This window comes from Melospiza melodia, chromosome Z, assembly GCF_035770615.1.
Source record: "Melospiza melodia melodia isolate bMelMel2 chromosome Z, bMelMel2.pri, whole genome shotgun sequence".
Lineage (NCBI taxonomy): Eukaryota > Metazoa > Chordata > Aves > Passeriformes > Passerellidae > Melospiza > Melospiza melodia.
In genome coordinates this window covers 17644488-17665766 of record NC_086226.1, presented here as the reverse complement: position 1 = coordinate 17665766, position 21279 = coordinate 17644488, and the positions used below count along the sequence as shown (strand labels likewise).

The 21279-nt window shown below is 37.8% G+C and overlaps 1 protein-coding gene across 6 annotated transcripts in view; it reads right to left on the bottom strand.

The window, feature by feature from the left end:
- Positions 1 to 257: 257 nt before the first annotated feature.
- Positions 258 to 21279, bottom strand: part of KIAA0825 (KIAA0825 ortholog) — a 235845-nt gene continuing 214823 nt past the window's right edge. For 5 of the 6 annotated variants that reach the window (XM_063179912.1, XM_063179914.1, XM_063179911.1 and 2 more), the window contains exon 20: positions 258 to 3305. In XM_063179912.1, coding sequence (XP_063035982.1) covers positions 3182 to 3305 — 124 coding nt within the window. In that variant the 3' untranslated portion in view covers positions 258 to 3181. The remainder of the gene's footprint in view (positions 3306 to 21279) is intronic. The other variant, XM_063179919.1, reaches the window with a different exon arrangement.

The following is a 21279-nucleotide window of genomic DNA, read 5'->3' as shown; positions in this document are numbered from 1 at the left end:
TTAGGTGTGAGCATTAATGATAATATATAGTTAACCTAGTTTGTGCTATCTGATCCAATTAATTTCTATAAACGCAATAACTTCCTTTTGAGCTAATTCAGTCGAGACACTGAGGCCAGCTCTTGTCCTCTCAGAAAGGTCTATTGTACACAACAGACTCTACTTTTATTTTTTATCAACTTTACAGGAGGAATTAACATGATCAGATTGCAGTAGTTATGAAACTTGGGGCACACACTGTAGCCAACAAATCTGACTTTTGTTGCTTTCATTTATTTAGGCTAAACATACATGTGAGACATTCCTGAATCAGTAAGTAGTGTCAAAGAGCCAAGACATTGCATCATTCTTAAAAATTAATTTAATCTTAAATCAATATTAGAATCAGCAGAACTTTTTAAAGAATATAGAACTATTGTTTTCTGAAGAAAAGCCATAGAAAGCAGCAGTCTTACAGTTACAGAAGTGTTCCTAATTTTACACACAAGCGTCTATGGAATACATGTACACAGTGGAAAAACAGTCAGCTATTTCAATTTTCAATTAAGTGTTTACATCTAAAGCAAACAGTCCTGATAAATTAATGGCATGTTACTTAGCAATCTTGTTACTTAGCAAGTTGTACAATTCTTATTATTACTGTAATTTTATTGAATAAATATGAATGTTGTAGAAGTGTGTATTCAGCATAAAGTAATATTGCCAAGGTGATGTCCCTTTTATACCCTAAAGGTTATTTGGAATGGATACATTGCCAGCAAGACCAAAGAGGAATAATCTGGTATTTCTCAGTATGATATTTCTCAATTCTGATATTTCTCAGTAAGGATTGTGGATCAAGTAGAATTTAACATACACACTTGTTTGCACTCAGATACCATAAAAGATGTGCATATAGGTTTGGGTAGGAAAAGCATCCAAATAAAATACTGTGCAAAGTATTTTATGCTGTTAAGTTCTTGTGCATGTGTGCATGTTAGTCATTGGCCAGTCAGAAGTGGGATTCCCCAAGGCTCAGTACTGAAGACAATACTGCTTAATATCTTTATCAATTTGTTTTTATCTTTATTTGGACCAAGGACTAGAGGGCATCCTCAGTCAGTTTACAGATGACACCAAATTGAGCAGGAGTGTTGACCTGTTGGAGAGTTGGAAGGCTTTACAATGGATCTGGACAAGCTAGATCAGTGGGCTGAGGCCAGTGGAATGAGGATCAGCACTTGTGCTTGGGTCACAAAAACTCAAATCAATGCCACAGGTGTGGGGCAGAGTGACTGGAAAACAGCACTGCAGAAAAGCTGCTGGCCAACAACCAGCTGAACATGAACCGGAGTCTGCCCAAGTACTGAGAAGGCCAATGGCATCTTGGCCTTTGTCCGAAATTGTGCGGCCAACAGGACCAGGGAAGTGACTGTATGGATATTCCCACTTCAGTGATGGGTTTTATTCTCAATTAGCTTATTCACTTGCAAAATTTATCCTCTTCAGAGTAGGTATTTCCCAAAAGGGGAGCATTTTCACAAGAAGTATTTCAATCAGTTTCATCACATAGGCAGTTTATGTGACTATACAAAAAGTTAATTATGTATAATAGATTTTGATAAAATAGCAGAGAATATTCTGAACTCCAATTTCCATGTACACTAACACATTATTTATATGGCTTGGAATGTGTCTGCCTCATTTGTCAAAATACCAAACCTGCTTTCATGGAAGAACCTGTAGACATGTTTTAAACCTGAAGTCCACCATTAATCTTTAAAGGTGAAATACAAGGCAAAAAAAAAAAAATGGTTTTTGTATTTCATCACTTCCTTTAAGATCTGAAATTACTACACTGGCAGCAGAGGAAAATGTCTGCTTCATTTTTTAAATAATGTTTTTAGCATTTTCTAAGATACAGTGCCTCACAGCCCTTTTGTGTTGCTGTGTTGTAACAGGATCTTTGGAGATTTGTAAGATGCAATTGTCCACATTTTAATTTTAAATGGTCTGATATTTTATATGGAAAGAAAAAACAGCAATTAAGAGGAGAAAAAATAGCATTTCAGATAAGACCTTAAATCAGCATTAGTAATATGGTTACCATGATGTTGCTGAAACCTTTAGGGGAAAAAAGCATGCCTTCATCCTACTGAAGTAGTCTAAGTTATGTCCATAATAGCATATGTGTGAAGATATGCTGGGAACATAAATAACTCTGCTCAGATTGTGCCCTTAGCAAGATCCTGACAGAGTCCTTCGTCAGGTAGAAAAAGTAGTTCCATTGGACTTCTAAAGAAAGAAACTTACAGAAAAATTATGTATCATTTCTGTACAACTAAAGAGATACAAAGCAGACCTTCTGTATTAAAAATGTTGTTAGTTTTAACCAGTGTGTAAGAAAAATATTTGATATTCAGAAAATTTTGAATATCAAACCAGGATTACTTTGAATATAAAATTTTACTTTATTTATTTTTTTAATTATTTATTATTTTCTCAATTCACTTTTAAGATAATCCTGTGAGCACTGCATGCAAATAATTATTTTAAATAAAAATATGCTTCTCAAAACTTCTAAAATTTCTCTATTATGAGAAATCCAGTGTTTTTTAAGCCATAAAATACACTGGATGTTAAGTATTTGTGAATGCAGTAATGCTGATGCATTTTTGATTTGGAACAATGGCCAAGCACACTCATCCTGGAGCAACTCAAAAAGGACTGTAGCTATATAGTCTATACCTTTCCCTTTCATGTATTTTGTGATGTAATAAACAAGCATCAAAGGAAGGAAAAGGTCCTTGAGTTACACAAACTGAAGGCAGGCTGACTCCAACTACAAAGTGGTGAATGGAAACCAGAAACATTTGCTTAGCTTGTGTCCTAAATTGCATAATTTTCAGAGTGAATCTTGTATTTTTGAAACAATTCTTAGTTTGTCATTCAGGTTTTTGCCTCTGCAGTACTGAGATAGAACCTCCTTGTTTGTGACACTGACATTTTCCTGTACTGTTCCTCACCTTATGCATATGTGAACAATTGCTTTCTGGATAGGGTGACCAGACAGTAACAAGGGAACACTCTCTAATTTAAAACTTTTTACTCAAGATACATATTTCTGAGCTTTCTAATGCTGCGAGTTATTATATTAACTTAATCCTGTTTAATACAGAAAAAAGGTGCTACCCGAAACCTGTCAAGGTAATTGTTCTTCTTTGTCCTCTGAGACAGGAGTCCTTTGTGTCAAATAAACATTTCTTAACTGTTCTACCATAATGTGCTCCTCATCTTCAAGATCTGCATCTTCTTTCATCTCCCACCTGAAAGAAAAAGCATTTTATTAATTCCTAATGTGTTTTAAACTAGTCTTTAGAACAAGTTAAAAAATACAGAACTTGTTTTTATCAATTCATTGCCCTCCCCAGCCATGGTTACTTCAGTTGAGATTACTGAATCATGCAAAATACAACCCCCAAAAACCTTGCCACACAGAACTTGGCATGGGCATGAGGCAATTGACACAAATTGTCAAAGCTACTACAAAATCTTATATTTACTGCAACAGTATTTTTTTTTCCATTTTATGTGTCACACATACATTAGTAGAGGTGGAAACCTTGTAAAACTTGCAGAGAAAAAGTGGAAGAGCTAACAAACATTTTGGAAGTTAAGCAGATGCTCTCAATACTCTCTAAGTTTGCAGTGAAATATGACCACATGAAGTCCAACCCAAATATTTAATGTGAGTTGTCATAATTCTCTGGCATTGACAGTACTATTTCACAAAATACTACAAAAGTGACTGGCTCTTTTGCTTCTTTAACCATCAAGCATAACAAAACAAAAAAATAGATTACATCAGATTCTTCCTTCCCCATGTGAATACTCATTTCTAGTTTAGGATTAAGACCTAATGTCACTAAAACTGCAAAAGTGAAGGACTGTGAAGATGCTTATTTTTTTATTAGTAGTAGTCAAATATAAAACCTTACAAGTCACGCAGTATTTTGTTAAAGATAATCAGGGTAAAAAAAGCAGCAAGAGTGCTGATACGTAGTCAGGTAAACTTTGTATCATTGCAATTACGCCTACACAATGGTCACTTCTTTTACAAGTTCTGTGGATATTTTAAGAGTTTCATATCCCTTTAATATTAATCTCCTTCACTTCTAAGTAGATAATAGAGTATAGGCTCCCAGTTCAGACCACTTGAAGACAAGGTGAAACACCAATACTAAAACTAGAAATCACATTATCAAGTATTAAAACTAATAGGTTATAAATGAGCCATAGAATGGTGCAGAAAAGTAGCTGTAAAAAACGAGCCAAACAAGGATTTTTGCTTTTAGGAAACTGTCAGGAGCAATACTTTAGTCCTGTCCCCACACTTCTTAGGTCCTCATTCATACTGCAAAAATCAGAAGCCATATACAAGTTTAGATTGGTGAATAAATCAAATATAATACAGAATGGTGGAACGACTATATTTCATTACCTTATATTTGGAAGAAGAGAACAGCTAATTTTGGCAATAGAGCATGGTGCATACTTTGTATCTATTTTAAAGCTTACTAAAACCAGAAGGAGCAAGTGCTCTGTTAGCACAATCTCATTGTTAAAAAAACAATTAGGAAAAAATATGTTCAAAGACCATACATAAATTAACATATATATTTCACACCTTTACCTTGAAAACTGAACCTGACAACCCATATTACTGCCTAAAGAAGTATCTGAACAAGCAAAGCATACAACGAATAAAATTATAAGCACTGAATGCCTATGGTCAAGGTTTTGCCATAATTAGCTTCCTATTACTCCACTCATATGTGACTGCTATCATACTTAACCTTATGTGCATATTAGCATTAGGTACAATTAATTGCTCTGTCTGCTTCATTCTCTGGTTTATGATATAAAATCTGACTGGATGAGCCTTCAGTGCAGTCACTTTTGCAAGCCTTCCCAGTGAATGGTGTTTAACAGGGTGACTGGTTTCCCCTTTTCCCTTTGGTAATGTATATCTTCTCTTCAAATCTAGGAAGAAGTTGTGCATGCCTTAATTTGAATTTATGGTCCTCAGCATTATTCAGAAACACTACTACATGAGCTGAACTAATTAATTTTAATTAATTTGATTTGTTGCATATTTTTACCTAGAGGAGCTGTTTGCTTAAAGGACTGGCATAGTTACAGAGATAGGAGGTAGAGTGTAGCATTATGTAGCATATTTGGGCGACCCAAAATCATGTATTCCATATCTTCTCTACATCAATCTGTGCAAGGTAGTTTACTATCTCTTTAAGACCCAGAGTTGGAAGCAGAACCTTTGTGTTTTACCCCAGTTCACGGAAAGGGGAGGGGTGATGGGAACAGACACGTGGAGCTCTCTGTTTCGTCCTTTCCAGACTCTTGAGAACGTCAGAAAATGGGGCGCTCTGACAGGCTGCTAGCTGCGGCTTCCCAGGAACGATGAAAAAAAATGACAGACAGCGACCCTTGCCACGGTTGCTATAGCAACCACTGCTTTTGGAGGCTGGGGAGATGTTTCTTCCTCTGGACTTTCTGCTGCTGCTGCTCAGGACAGCTGCCTGTCGTCAAGAGTTGGAGCCTCTCCACAAGTTTCCAGCTGCTGAGGGGGTTGGTCCTACATCTCCTGAAAAATTTCTTCCAGTCTTTCAACAGCACTGACTCCTTTAGGAGAAAAATATGTTTTCTAGGTTCTATTTTTCACTGCTTCCATTGTTGCCTGGGACAGAAAGCAGTTTTGGAACCATGGATGCTCATTTGGTGTGTTGTTGCCTTCACGCCCTGTCTTGGCCACATGGTGCAGAGAGTGGAATTGACACCATTTTGTCTGTGTTCCCTGGAACAATTCGAGGGACCTCCTCTGCATTTGTTGGTGAGGGCTTAAGTGTTTGCCTCTATATTTCCTGCTGTTTTCTTTTGGTAAACTGTTTTTTCTTTTTCACATACCTCTTTGCATTTGTCTTTCCTCATTGGTAGAGGGTATAGGTTGAAAACTAAGGGGAGGGAAGTTATTGCAGAATCTCTGCCCCGTAAAATTTCCTTAAACTAAGACATATTTGGCACCAAGCTAAAAGGAGGTCAAGAGAGAAAGTGAAAAAATAACAAATTTGACCATATAATTTCTATATTGGGTAGAGAACTCCCTGGTTACCACATTGCTTGGTCTGATTATGGCATTGTGGCACCTAACCTTGTATATGCATCCAAATATGTGGAAGGATCTGCCCATGATAGGGCTGTTCTTCAGATCAGGGAGAGGAACCAAGATACAGTTGATACAGTTTGTGTTACCAGTTTATGGAATGATAACATCAAAGGCAACGAAGATCATTTGGTAAATGTATTCATTCTTGTTTGCCTGTCCTGATCTGGGTTGCTGTGCCTGGGGGTTTATTAATAATCACACACAGCCTGTGGGGGGAAGAGGAGAAGATGATTTTTCCTTTTGCCATTCACCTCCTTCAGGTCCGACATGTTACTTCTTGAGAAAGCTGAATTCCATCTGAATGCTACGGACACAGCAGGAGTTCAACTGGTGGGATGGATAGGAAGCTGGCCTTCATCAATAATGGAGGCATCAACTTAAGGCTTTGGGGATGTGGGATATTAAGAAATGAAACATCTAGCTGGGCTACCCTGTTCCAGCCCCAAGCCTTAGGGAGCTGAGACAGGGAAAAAAAGAACACCAAGAGCCTCCAGTCAAGCTCTTTGTCTGCTGTGGCGAGGGGGTCAATGCCAGAGAGCCACCAGGTTTTTGCCTCCTTCTGGAGCTCCTCCATGGTATATCTACTACCCTCAGCATGAAAGCTTGTGCTGTTTCATACTTGTCAGGGAGTTTAGTTGGGAAGTCTCCCTCTAAACAAATATAAAACTCTGATAAGGTAGCAGAATGTTTGAAATAAAATTGCTGCGTCCATTCAGAAAGGGGCAACTTACTGCTCTGTGCAGGGCTCTAGTTAATGCTTACCTGCATGCTTCTTGTTACTTTACAGCAACAGATACAACCAGAAGGGAAGGAGAGCAAATTGGCAGACAGCACAGTCACTCAGGCTGCAGTTAAACAAGATGAGCAGCCTAAGCCAGTAGCAGTCGCCCCTGTCCAAAGGAGGGGCTAAAAAAGTCCAAATCCAGTTGCCCAGTAAGATGACCATGGGGAGTTCTAGGGAGAATGTTGAAGGGGAAAATCCCTTCAACACATCATGCCAACAATGCTACCAGGAGTAAGCAGATTGCTGTGATCACCCCACAAGTTCAGATATGAAATCCTAATCATTCAGGGATCTTGGAAATTATCACAAACTGGCCTGAAGGTGAGTGTTTTGGACTATCATCTGAAGAGGAAGCGGATTAGGTGGCACATGCTGAGGAGGCCCCACCATATAACCAGCCACGAAAAAGTAAGAGGCAACACACTTTCTTCACTGACAGTTCCTGCCTTATCTTAGGGACAAGTCAAAAATGGAAAGCTGCCACATTGGAGCCTAAGCAGCAAGTCTCAGAAAGTACTAAAGGACAAGATGGATCAAGCCAGAATGCAGAGCTGAAAACCCATCTGGCTTTGGATATTGCTGATTGAGAGAAGTGGCCAACACTATACCTCTATACTGACTTGTAGATGGTAGCAAACACTCTGTGGGGGTGGCTGGAATGATGGTAAAAGGCCAATTGGCATTGGAGAAGGAAATTTGTTGAGGCTACAAAATTCTGACTAGACATTGCTGCTCAGGTAGAGAAGCTGACCACAGAAGTTTGTCATGTGGATGCCTAGATGCCTATGAGTTGGGCTAATGAGGAGCATTGCAACAACAAATAAGTGGATTGGGTTTCCAAAATTAAAGGTAGACTTGGACTGGCAACAGGAGGGAGAGTTATTTCTAGTTTGGTGGGCCCAGGTCATGAGGTGTCTCAAGTCATGAGGGAAGAGATGCAACATAGTGATGGATTTGTGACTGAAGGATGGATTTAACTGTGGACACTACATCCCAGGTAATCCATGATTATGAAACATGTGCTGCATCAAAGCAGGCCAAGCAGGTAAAACCCATTAGTACAGGATACAAAGGGCTAAATATAAATCTGGAGAAGCCTGTCAGATGGATTGTATCATACTGCAGCAAACCTGCCAAGGCAGGCCCTATATACTCACAGTGGTAGAAGCAACCACTGTGTGGCTGGAGAAATACCCTGTGCCTCAAGCCTCTCCTGTGGCAACATGGCACCCCAGAAAGAATTGAATAAGACAATGGGACTCATGTTAAAAAGAACGTCATGGACACCTGGGCAAGAGAACCTTGTAATCAGTGGATGTATCACATTCCCTATCATCCATGAGCCCTTGGGAAAGACAAAAAGTGCAATGAATTGTTAGAAACCATGCTGAACACAATGGGTCATGGAACCTTCAAGCAATGGGATCTGTGTTTACCAAAGACCACCATGGATACAGTGTTTGACCTAAGACCTTGGAGAAGGTTTGAAAGTTCAGAATGGAATAGTGAAACCGACACAAAATAAGAATAAAGATTCATAGTTTAAGCAGAAATATGTTTTAAGTAGATAATTTCACTTATATGAAATATGGCTCATATAAGTGAATAAATATGTTAAACAAGATAGTAGAAAATATTAAAGTTTAGCAATAGAACTTGTTATAGAGTTAGTAAAAAGTAGAAGATACAGCAATAAGTTTCTGTAGAGTTATATGATGGGATAAAAAGAGAGGCATTGCTGCAAATTGTGTAAAATGCAGCAATTAACAATTGGTATATGAAGATGCTAGCGAGCTTTGTGGAAGAAGCTGATTGGATAAGAAATTTATAAAAGACATTGTAAAATGTAAAACAATGTAAAATTACAACGCCTTCTGATATACATACAGCTTCGGATGTGATGGCATGAATGGATGTAACAACCTTACAGTCTCACCCTTCCATGAGACTGATTTTGCAATAAACCATTTTTTAACTCCCTCATCAGTCAACTCAATCTACTTTGTATCCCAAAAACCAGCCGAGTCTGGCTGAGCTGAAAGGGAATCCAGCCGGGGGCAGGAAGAGGTAGCAAGCAGTAGGAGTGACATCCCAGAGATGCACCCCACAATCACACAGAGGGAACAGGGAAAACTGGCACTGCAGGCCAGGACCTGCCTCAGACAATGACTGCACATCCCATCTCCCACCAGAAGCATACCATAGCCCCCTGCATTCCTGGGGTTTTTTTCTTCCAGAGGGGAAGGTTTAGCCAGGAGAGCCTCTCTACCATCATGTCTTTATCCTCTGGGGCACATGAGCTGCCTGGGTGGCAGCCATCTTGTTTTCTTTGTTCTCAGAGTAACCAGCGCCTGTGTATCTAGGCATTTTTGTTGTTTTCTTTGTTGTTGCTGTTTTCTTTTAGTAAAATGTTATTTTCTTCACTTACATCTTTTTTGCATTTGTCTCTCGTTATCAGTAGACAGGGAAAGGGAGGTAAATTTCAGAGTCTCTGCACCATAAAATCGTCTTAGCCAAAGACAAGGACAATAACCGAAAACGCTAAATGAAGTACATTCAAACCAGTTATTGGCTAATGGAAATTTAACAATAAATCAGCAGATTCTTTTTGAAGATAGTGATTTCATGCCTCTCAGCATATTTCATTGACTCTTAAACACTAGCATTGGTAAAAATCTTCAATATCATCCAGTCTGGATGTTCTCTAGCGTTCACTTTATAAGAGGTTATCCTAATACATTTTCATTTTATCCAAAAGTAATCTATTTTTAAAGCATTTATGCAGATCCAATGATGTGTATTCGCTTAACAGCATCCATGAATTAAAGATCTATGAAATGAGCTTGACCAGCATCTGGTCCCTTATTAATTAAGAAATTTTTCCAGTTTTCTGCTTTAAGTCTGGAATAATATAGTTTTTTACAAGACTTACTGGACTGTAAGGAAGAAGGCTGTAACACATGTTTATTTTTCTAAATGGGATGAGAAACTAGCTGTTTGTGTTTAAGTGGAAAAAGTCAACGTTTACTAGTAAAAATTTTGTCCAAAATAGATTTTTTTACTAGCATATCAAAACTATGTGACAATTGTTCTGGCAATACTAATTGACACAAATCTAATTAGCCAGTTCAAGTAATGTGAATATGAATAAAATTACCATCAGGAATTACTTTCAAAATGCAAGGTTCATCAACTGAACAACCAACTTACACACTTCTATTGTTTCAAATCATTAGTAACACAGCTCTTAGAAAAAAAATTTCAAATTCAGAGGTTGTGGATATGGGTTGTGGAAACAGGATATAAGATGAAACAGGACAAAAGGAGCAGCAAGTGTTAGCACATGACCTGGGCAGAGTTCAGCAAAAAGTAACTCAAGTAAAGGAAAGGAGGGATATCCATATATGGTGAACTGTGATATTATTGGTTAACAAGACCAGTGTGTTGCCATATAAGGCAATGTTTAAGGTCATTGGATGATTGCTGTCTTCAGAGGTCCTATATAAAAGCCATGTTGGGCCAAATAAATTGGCTTCTAATCAGTCAGACTCCCAAGTCATCCCTGCCTCTTGAATACCAAAACATATACCACAAGAGGTGGTATATGTTTTATTTCAGTCTGATATATCTAGGAACGTTAAATAAAATCAGGATTTTAAAAAGATATTGGAATTATTTGAAGCAACCCATTACCACCACCTACATTTTGCTTGGAGTTCACTTAAACATAAAAAGGCAAATTCAAGTGTCCAGAATGCCCAATTTTAGTATACTATTGATATTTAAAAGAATGCACATGTTTAGGATAAAATGCCATCACCTTTGTAATCTCTAGGGTAGCACCAAAAATTTTCAAGCCAATAATAACTTGTGAAGGTAGATAATTAAAAATAAATATATTTTCAGAATATGCTGAAATATCAAACAATGTAGGTGACACACTGTGTGAACATGATGCAAATCACTTAAACACTTTTCTCTGTATACTGTTCCTTTCTGTGTTGCATGTGGCTAATCAAGGGGGAAAAAAAAGTAGTGTATTTTTTGGATAGATAAAGAAAAACACATCAGCACAGATAAATACAGGAATCATTGAAGTTTTCTGCTGGTCAGCTTACACCTTAGATCATGAGGTCAGAGAAGAGAGCTTCTGTTTCTCCTCATAAATAAGAAGTAAGAGAGGAAGTGTTGGCTTGCACATCCACAAGCTAACAGAGTGCAAGGAGGAAGTATTCAGTAACGCAGGAAGATCAAGTGATTCCCGCTCAGGTTTCCTTAGCAATGTATTGATTGTGCTCTTGTGCTCTCCTTGCTTATAAATAGCATCAATATATCCATTTATACACATCACTACACATAACAATTTTTTTTAATCCTTTTGTTTCTTTTTATTGAATTGCAGAAAGCAAAGAAGTTAAATCAGTTTGCAGAGATGCAGAGAAAAATTCTCAGTGTACCAGTAAAAAGCATGCTGGGCGGTCCCCATTATTTTCTTCTTTAGACTAGGCCCATAACATCTACTGCATGCATGAAGTTGCTTATCTGACATTCTGAACTAAGAAATGCGCAAATGCACTAATTGTGCAAATGCATTTATTTGAAATACATATGCATAGAAAATACTTTTTTATACCTATATATACATACATACATACATACCTATACCCATGCAAGTAACAGAACAACAAAGTAGGCATTCAAGAGGACTGATTTTATGGAAGAATGGGGTCAGTAACACTACATCTAAGCTAAGTGCTTGGAGGTAAGTACTCAAAGGATTACATCTTTTCAGTAATTTAAAATAACTCGGTTATTGTGGATTGAATTTAATTATTTTGAGTCTTAATTTAATTTTTGAAGAATATCAAAGAAGGAAATAAATTATAATCAGCGTGCCAAAGATATATTCATTTGGGAAATGCATACAACTTACCTGCCTATGATTACACGATAGAAATGCATCTACTAAAAATACCCTGCTCTTCACATGATAAGCTACTTGTTCTCTCTGTTTATACGTCACCTTTTTATTTCAATTTACAAAGCCTTTCCATTATGGATGTTGAAAACCCAATGTAAATATTTTAAAGGATTAAACTTTCAAATATGGTCATTGTGGCATATGTATGTTCTGTAAATACAAATACAAGATATATCTGCTGAGAAACTATATTTGATATTCCGACAGCATTGAGGCTTAACAGTATAAAAAATTCATATTTTGTCAACAAGAAACTTACTCCATTTTTTAAGCAGAGGCTACTACAATAGCACAAAAAGATCAATATTTTAAAAACGTAAGATTATTATGGCTGTATTATAATCCCCTTCTTAACGCATTTGAATTTTAACAAATACTAATTTTCTTGCTTTTGAAAGGATTTCACTCAGTTCATAACTTGCAGAAAAAAATGTGCCGTGTAAGGAAGAACACTTAGGGGAACCAGGAAGCTGACTTGTATTGGTAACAAATGGTTTTACTCAAATTTAAGCAAATGCTAGCTGCTAAAAACATCATTCTTTCATGCCCATTGCTGTTTGACCAGCAGCTAGAAAACTCCAGTTTTTTTGAGGAGCAAAAATATTTATTTCAACAAGCTCAGAAATTTAGCAGATGCTTCTTATTTTATTTTCAAAAATTGGTACCTGTTTGCATAATCCTGTTTCACTCTTCCTGAAGATTCCCAGGGACAGACTGAAAATGCAACAACTGATTGAAGCAGATACCATCCCAAAGAAGAGCAAAATAATCTGTAGATAAAAATCTACAAGCCCAACAAATAAATTTCAGACTAGCATACTAAAAAACCAGAGAGGAGATGGAGATAGACAAACAGAATCTCTGTCCACAGTAGGCTTCACTATTGGTCATTCAGGTCCTTCACTGCTGAACTGCAATCTTTTAAAGAAAGAGTTGGTTTCTGTTAGGAACTGTAAAACTAGCAATTTCGCCCAGTTCATTCCAAGAAAGATGATATTGCCTACATCAGTGTAACTAATATTTACATCCAGAAACAAGAAAGCCACAAAAGCTAAGAGAAAGGTAGGTGAAATGATAACCGACAGTTCTGGAAATTTATCATACAGACTTGAGACCTTGCAACCAAGTATAAAGGGAGAGCACTAGAAAAAACAGCACTTCCGAATGAATTGGCAAAGACCTTTACTTTCTCTGCTTAGTCCAAAGCCACTCCTTAAACTGTTATTAACTGGAAGAAAAAAGATGAATAAACAAAGGTGAATTTCATTTGTTTTTAACCCACTACAAAGAAGGTTAAGACTGGTGACTTTACCGAACAGCATGCTGAGCTCTGGAAGGGAAAAGTGAACTTCTGGAAAGCATCTATAGAAAGTTAACTTCATAATGCTGTGTATTAAATACATTTTAAAAATCATGATGATTAGTTTACTCAAAATGTATACAGATGGAAATCTTTTAACTGTAAATAGTTTTTCCTATATTTCAAGATACTTTATTTAGAGCAGTTTCTCAATATGGGAATGATTAAACAGAAATATGACATAATGAAACAATACATCTCACATATCTTAATATATCTCATATTTACTGTAATTTTTTCCACTCCTCCATTCTTTAGAAAGTTAAATACTACGGTTTTTCTTTAAAAATAATAAGAAAAAAATACTTAAAATCTTGTCTAAAAAATCATAAGGCTCTAGTTTTCAAATTAACTGAGAAGAATAATTTAAATTATAATATTTGCTTTACTAGTGAAAGCAGAGATTGAAGAATTTTCTTCTACTTAATAACTACAAAATGAATTGGGCTATTACATTATTTTTATTAATCTGTTAGGGTTGTGACAGCCAAAACCTGGTGGCGTATCTGCAAAAACTCACAAAAAATTGTGTTTACAACTTCTACTGACTGAAATCCAATTTGGTGAACACTTTTTTACATGATTTTCAAGAGGAAAACACATTTCATAGTTAAAAATCTAGAAAGTACTTTCAGAAAGTTTGACAGGTTGGCCTTTGCCAGCCAAGACCACTGAAGCTTTGGTCAGAGATGTGGGGAGAACAAAGGAAAGTGTTCAGAAAACCGTCATGCTGCAATAAATTGATAGAGTAAGGATTTGACTAGTTCCTTAATACAGGAGAAAGAATGACTGTGGAATGGTTATATCTTTCTTTGACATGGAAGTGACAGAGAAAGGGTCTCTTACCTACTGGTGAAGTCCCCACCTGCCAGGCTCCTACCTTTGTCTCTCTCGGTGACGAACTTTAAAAGGTTTGCATTTCATCTTGGAAAAGATTGGGAAAATGTTTCTAAATCTCAGAAATCCTCTCATTACAGGAATATCATTTATCTGTCAAGTGTATCGAAATCAGAGACTCATAGAAACATTAATGTTGGAAAAGACCTCTGGATCATCAAGTGTAACTTTTGACTGAACACCACCATGTGAGCTAAACCATAGCACTAAGCGCCACAATTCGTCCTTTCTTGAACACTATCTGGGGTGGTGACTCTACCACTTCCCTGGGCAGTCCATTCCAGTGTCTAACAACCCCTTCAATGAAGAAATTCTTCCTCATGTCCAAACTGAACCAACCACAGTGCAGTTTGAGGCCATTTCCTCTTGTCCTGTCGTTAGCTGACTGGGAGAAGAGCCTAACACCTACCTCGCTACACCATCCTTTCAGACTATTGTAGAGAGTGATAAAGTTTCCCATGAGCCTCCTTTTGTCCAGCCTAAACAAACCCAGCTCTTTCATTCAAACTGAGACCCTTCTCGTATAACCTGCTTCCTAGACCCTTCACCAGCTCTGTCGCCCTTTTTGGACACACAGGGGGACAATCACTGCCCTGGTCCTGCTGGCCACACCATTTCTGATAAAGACCAGGATGCCATTGGCCTTCTTGGCCACCTGGGCACACTCTGGCTCACGTTCAGCCAGCTGTCAGTCAGCATCCCCAGGTCCTTTCCTCCTGGGCCACTCTCCAGCCACTCTGTCCCCAGCCTGTAGCACTGCATGGGGTTGATGTGATCCAAGTGCAGGAACCAGCCCTGGCCTTGGTGAACCTCACAGCGCCGGCCTGGGCCCCTCGGCCCGGCCTGTCCGGATCTCTCTGCAGAGGCTGCTCGTGCTCCAGCAGATCAACACTCCTGCCCAGCTGAGTGCTGTCTGCAGCTTACTGAGGGTACACTCAATCCCCCCATCCACACCAGCAATAAAGACATTAAGCAGGGCTGGAACCCATACTGAGCCTTGGGGATTCCCAGGAGTGACTGACCACCAACTGCAGCACCATTCACCCTCATGCTCTGGGCCCAGCCTTCCAGCCAGTTCTTAACCCAGGGCACTTGCCCAAGCCATGGGCTGCCAGATTCTCCAGGAAAATGCTGTGGAAGACAGTATCAAAGGCTCTGCTGAAGTCCACAGCCTCTTCTCTTTCACTAAGCAGGCTACCTGGTCATAAAAGGAGATTAGGCTGGTCAGGTAGGACCTGCATTTTCTAAACCTGTGCTGGCTGCACCTGATTCCATGGTCATCCTGTAGTTGCTGCATGATGGCATTCAAGATTATCTGCTCCATAACCTTGCTGGACACTGAAGTCAGGCTGACAAGCCTGTAGATCCTCCGGTCTCACCCTGTTATTGGATGGGCATCACATTGGTCAGCCTCCAGTCATCTGGGACATCCCCAGTTAACCAGGACTGATGATAAATGATGGAGAATGGTGCAAAGTCCTCTCTTCAGAAGTCCAAGTTAGAGGCTTTGTTGACAATCCAGACACTAATTGGGCATATTTGAGCATTTAGGGGGGAAAAAAAATGTAAAAAAAAAAAAGAAAAAACAAAGCAGACAGGTGGAGCCTAAAATATCTGGAAAAGAAGTATTATTTAATTCCATTTTCAGCATTTTAAACAGGAATGTTAACTTCTTTGCAGCTGCTCACACTGCATGGAGAGCATGGCACTAAGCAACAGCATTAGATTGACACTGACTGGATAGGTCTGAGATATCAAAAAGATAAAACCCATAATAATTCATTGCAATATTTGAACTCCTGGTAATGTACTTTGGACATCTAAAGATCAGAAATCAGCACAATGCTCTGTGCTTTCACAAAAAGTATAATCCCTGAATAAAGAACAGTCAAAGAAATAAAGAAATTAGGGATATTACAATAAATAAGCCAAAGTTAGTGCAATGTTTCTCTCATGAAATTCTAATTTTCTCCAAATTTCTGCTTAAAGTAAACAGCATTCTGGAGCATCATGTGCACTTTATTCTAGGATAAACTATCAAAAGACTAAACAGTTGAAAAGGTACTGGAATAGTTTTAATTATTCAGTATTTTTAATGAGCTTGACATATTTGGAAGTTACAAAAAACCTTAGGACCATAAAACCTACTGTGTCTGCTGCAGCTGGCACCTGGAATGTCTATTTCATCCTAAGCAGCAGATTTTCTGATTTCTAAGTATGTTAACTAGTCACAGATATGGCTGAAACCATGAAAATAGAAGTGGACACTGTGTAAAAGTATTGCTTCTTGTCTAATTACAGCATTTCTTAGTGACCAGGTTACTTCTGAGGAAGAGATGATATGTTTGTAACAGCTATTTAAGATTCTTATGATCCTAAGGACTTTTGAGAAGATAAGGAGCTCCAGCACCAATTGCCAGATGGCTATGGAGCCACCGTGAGAAAGAAAAAGATGTGGCTGCAGATGGAGGCAATGCAAAGGTAGGGCAGCACTTACCCAGGACACATGTCCTGTTCTGGTTCCTGAAGGTAACTACACACAGCACAGCACAACCACAAGAATGAGGCCAAGAAGTGGGCACGGACTGCAGGGGGAAAACAAGGCCACCTAAGACTCTCCCAAGGCCCTCCAACCCATTTCCAGAAAGATCTGAAAGAATGGACTGCGCCTGGCAACTAATTCGCATAGGAAGTGAGATAGCTATCATTAGGATGGGAAAAAGCTGTAAGAATGTACCTCCACCAAGCCTGGATGCATGCCACATGTCCCTGGCCTTTCTGTTGGCTACACTGACACTGGAACTGATTGATTGATTGGTTTCCCTCCATTCTCCATGACAAGCTTATAATTTATAATAAAATTTGTTGAGTTTTTGTGTACTCTCTGACTTTTAAAATTTTTTTTGACCACAAGAATCTACAAATCTTGGGTGCTCCCTTTTGCCTAAGAGTGAGATGCAAGCAAAAAATGGTGACAGGTCTGTCTCATTTTTATCCTAAACTTATTCAAATTGTGGTTAAATAAACAGCATACCTACATTTTCTAGCTTAAATAGTCCCTCCTAACCAACATTTAACATCTCTATTCTCTTTTTCAGATGTGGGCATACTGATGTTTAAAACCCAACTGCAGTGCTGCAGAAAACAGACAAGTATAGGAGAGGAAATGTTTACATATACATGTACATTTGTACATTGAATAAGTTTTGCCCATGTTTGTGCCAACCAAAAATAACCTTCTCTCCTTCTCACATCCGCTACTACTGCTGTAAATTCTGTGAATTTAACTATCAGATGTGAGAAGCCAGAAGAGACAGCATCACTGATGGCACACAATATGGAAAAGGCAGAAACATCGAAACAGACACTCTGAAGCAGTTCCTTTATTTTTGGCAAAGCTGCCAGATTTGCACACAGATCTGTCTTGAAAATTTGTAAACTAGGAATATTTACACGTGCAGAGATGTGTGAATATTGATGTGCAACTCCTTGCACAATACAGCTTCACCAAGGCATCTATTCAACAGACTGACCTCCCAAGACTGGGCCATGGCTGGGCTAAATAAGTAATTAAAAAATTTAAAACTAGAACGCTGAATTAAATAATATCCCAAGATAAAGCAAAGGGTTAATAAATATATAAATCACAAACAGGTAAATCTTAGAACAGAGAGTTAGAAGAGTATTTATCTTGGAGGAATATATTAAATGGATGGAAGTATAAGTAGATAGGAAAAGTAAATTATACAATTATTACAAATATGAAAATATTTTTAAGACTGAAAGGATTTTACAACTTCATGGAACTAGCTGAAATTCCCCCCCAGAAAAGAAGATGTGAAGATAAAAGGAACAAAACCTATGTGCACAGAAAGCTAGGTGAAACAAAAACAATTATATGAATCAGCACAGATTGTTTTTTTATGCCAGAAGAAAATTGTGTCTGGATTAATAGTCTCAGTATCTGTAAATGGTATTGCAGATCATAAAGCTGTTAATCTTGTAAAAATCTATGTTTGCTAGACAGACATATCAATTATGGAAATGAGTAACTCATAATAATTTTTTACAAAAGTCAAAGAAAAAATAATTTAAAAGGCCTATGGCAAAACTGTATTAAAATTTTTAAGTATGTTTCAATGTAAAAATATAAACCCAAAGAAAAAACCACCACAGAAGTTCAAGTAACACATTTAGAACTCCATTTGGTACTACTACACTACATAGTAGTGCATAGCAAAACAGAATGGGCACCTTCTGGAAAGTTGTGTAGAAATCTGAAAACAAGACTATTTGACTTGGTAATAAATAATGCTCAAAATAAAAAGTTTAAATACCTAGAATAAAATCCAGTTGAACAGACAGAAATTAAAATATCTTAAGCTTTTCCATGTGACAGTACACACATAAGATACAAAGATGACAGTACACAAACACTATTGTACATCTATCTCCTTGCAAAACGTGAGTGCAAGTGACATTTCTCTCGCACTTAAAAGGTGGGCAGTGAATGAAACAAGAGTAATTTAACAGAACAGAATAAATTTTCATGTTCTTTTGCAAAAGGAAGAGGAGAATTTCTGTACCTTGCACTGCTGACACAAAGCAGGGCTTGTACTGGCTGCTGGTGAAAGCTGCAACCTTCTAATATCCTTTCCTGGGTGAGACACTAAAAACGTTGCTGTCAGGAATGACTACCTCATGGCCACCTATCTACATGCCCAGGGAGATCAAGTCACTGCATGGCAGTTGTTGACACCTTATGCTATAGTTGAGTATTTTTTTTTACCTGAACTATCCTTTCAATTAGGAGAAGACATTTGACTGTTTTGTGGTCCTGAGAAACAATATTGGTGTTTGCTGCTTTCTTTGGGTTCATTATGCTTATATTAGCTTATCTATTCTGTATTAAAGACTCAACTTACTATGAGCTCAGTTTTCATTAATAAAAACCACATACAAACACACACAAAGGAAAAAAGCAAAGAAACAACAATTTATTAGGACTTAATGTGTCCTGCTTCTGAACAATGAATTGCAAGGCTCAGCATGCGACAGTTAATGGTCTTCAGGCAGGTTGTGTGATAAAGCACAGGATGTATTAAAAAGCCCATTTTTTTCCCCTTTTAACTGCTAGTTCTATGGCCTCTTTATTTTTCTAAATTTGCTGAGCCTCTCTCTTTCTTTATGTTGTGTAGTGAAGCAGATTGCTGATAGCACAATACTTAGCACAACACATCTTCTATGGCAATTTTGCAGGTAATTTCCTCAAGCACAAGAGACAACATATATAGGACAGAGCTGGTCTGTAATTTACTTATGCATAACAAATTATCAATTTTGTAACTTCTCTAACAAAATCAAAATAATTTTCATCTCTTAGATTGATTTTTAACTGTGCTATTGCAATATTATTCAATACAAGAAGTATCATGCATATTTAATTTTATTTCAGAGATAAAACATTTTTGTGGAAGGAAGAGGAGGATAAACTGACAGAAGGTGAAACAATTCTTCATGTTAAAAATATCCAGCATGAAAACATAGTTGCAAGGAAGGTAGATTGTAAAGTATGCATTTATCCAATAATTTTAAATACCATAATTACACTGACTGCTCATCAAAAGACTTCTAAGGCTCATTAAAATCATAAAAGATTTCTAATTAAATATATATTTAAATCAAGTTTCTATAACATTTAAAGCCTGGTGCTTTAAATCAGGCAATGAGGTTCTGGTGAAAAATCACATTGAAGTTTAGGTAAGAATTAAAGCTTAAAGATGGCACAGTGGCTGCCTTTTAATTCAAATGGAATATTACTGTGTTGTATCCATCTTTAGCCCAAACTTGTGCATAAAATAGTCAGTCTTCATAAAATTTCATGTGCCAAATACTGTAGTACATTTTTAAAATTGAAATAGTAACTTTCCAATTTGATGCAAGTGGCATTTCCTTATGTCTGATTTAACTGATGCTATTAGAAGGGGACAAGGCCTGTGTTCCTATTAGTCAAAACAAGGCTGAAGCACAAGCATCCACCCTTGTATGTTTTTAGTCACTCTATTTAATCTCTTTCAGACATGAGTGCCTCGTGGCCAGCCAAGGCACAAGAAGACTGGAGCTTTGTCCAGTGCACTGGGATGCACCTTCAATATTTCTGTATTGAATATCCCACTAACTGCCGTTCTTTCAGACTACACAATTTCAAGTCCTTGAGAACTTGAAATCACTATCTATCTTCTGATCTCAAATAGCTTTGGTATTTCTCAGGTTTATCAACAGCATAGCACTTTCTCAATCTTATTAAGATGACTGCTCCCTTTATTCCTCCAGGGATGTCACTATGATGCAAGATTACTTGTCTGCTAAAGCTCTTTATTGTCATTTTGAGAACTGGACCAATGGACTTTAACAAGTATTACAGCCCAGTCTTCAGCCAGGTTCCATAGGTTAAAGCTCAAAATGTATGCAAACATTGTCCATTAGAGTCTGAACTCCTTAAGTGCTGTTCACCATCAGAGCTGGAAGGGATGTATATAAGTCATCTAGCCCTGCACTAAAACCAGGTGTAACTATGTTGGTTTGCTCAGGTCCTTGTTCAGAGAATCCTGAATTCCTCTATGCACAGAAATTCCACAGCATCTTTGGACACTTGCTCCAGTGTTTGATCCTCAAACTCAGCCTAAATATATGTAGGTATCCCTACCTATTTTCAACCTTTGTGGAACTGTATATCATTTGCTAACTATATTTACTATTTTTTTTTCAAATTTTAGATGTAGCTCTAGCAAACTAGTAAATATGAAGCTGTGTTACAACTTTCTATGACTAAAAAAGGGAGACTTGGCAAAGCTTGGCATTTTCCTCCGTGTATGTTCAGTGAACACGAGCAAGTCAATCTGTAGCTTCCTTTAAGGATGCAGAAATGCAGTATGGAAGCTCTCACTGGCATTTTATGACATGCAAGGGTACAAAGGCTCCCTCCCATGGTCTGATGAAACAAGGGAAAACTCTCTGTGGGAACACCACCTGCAGGA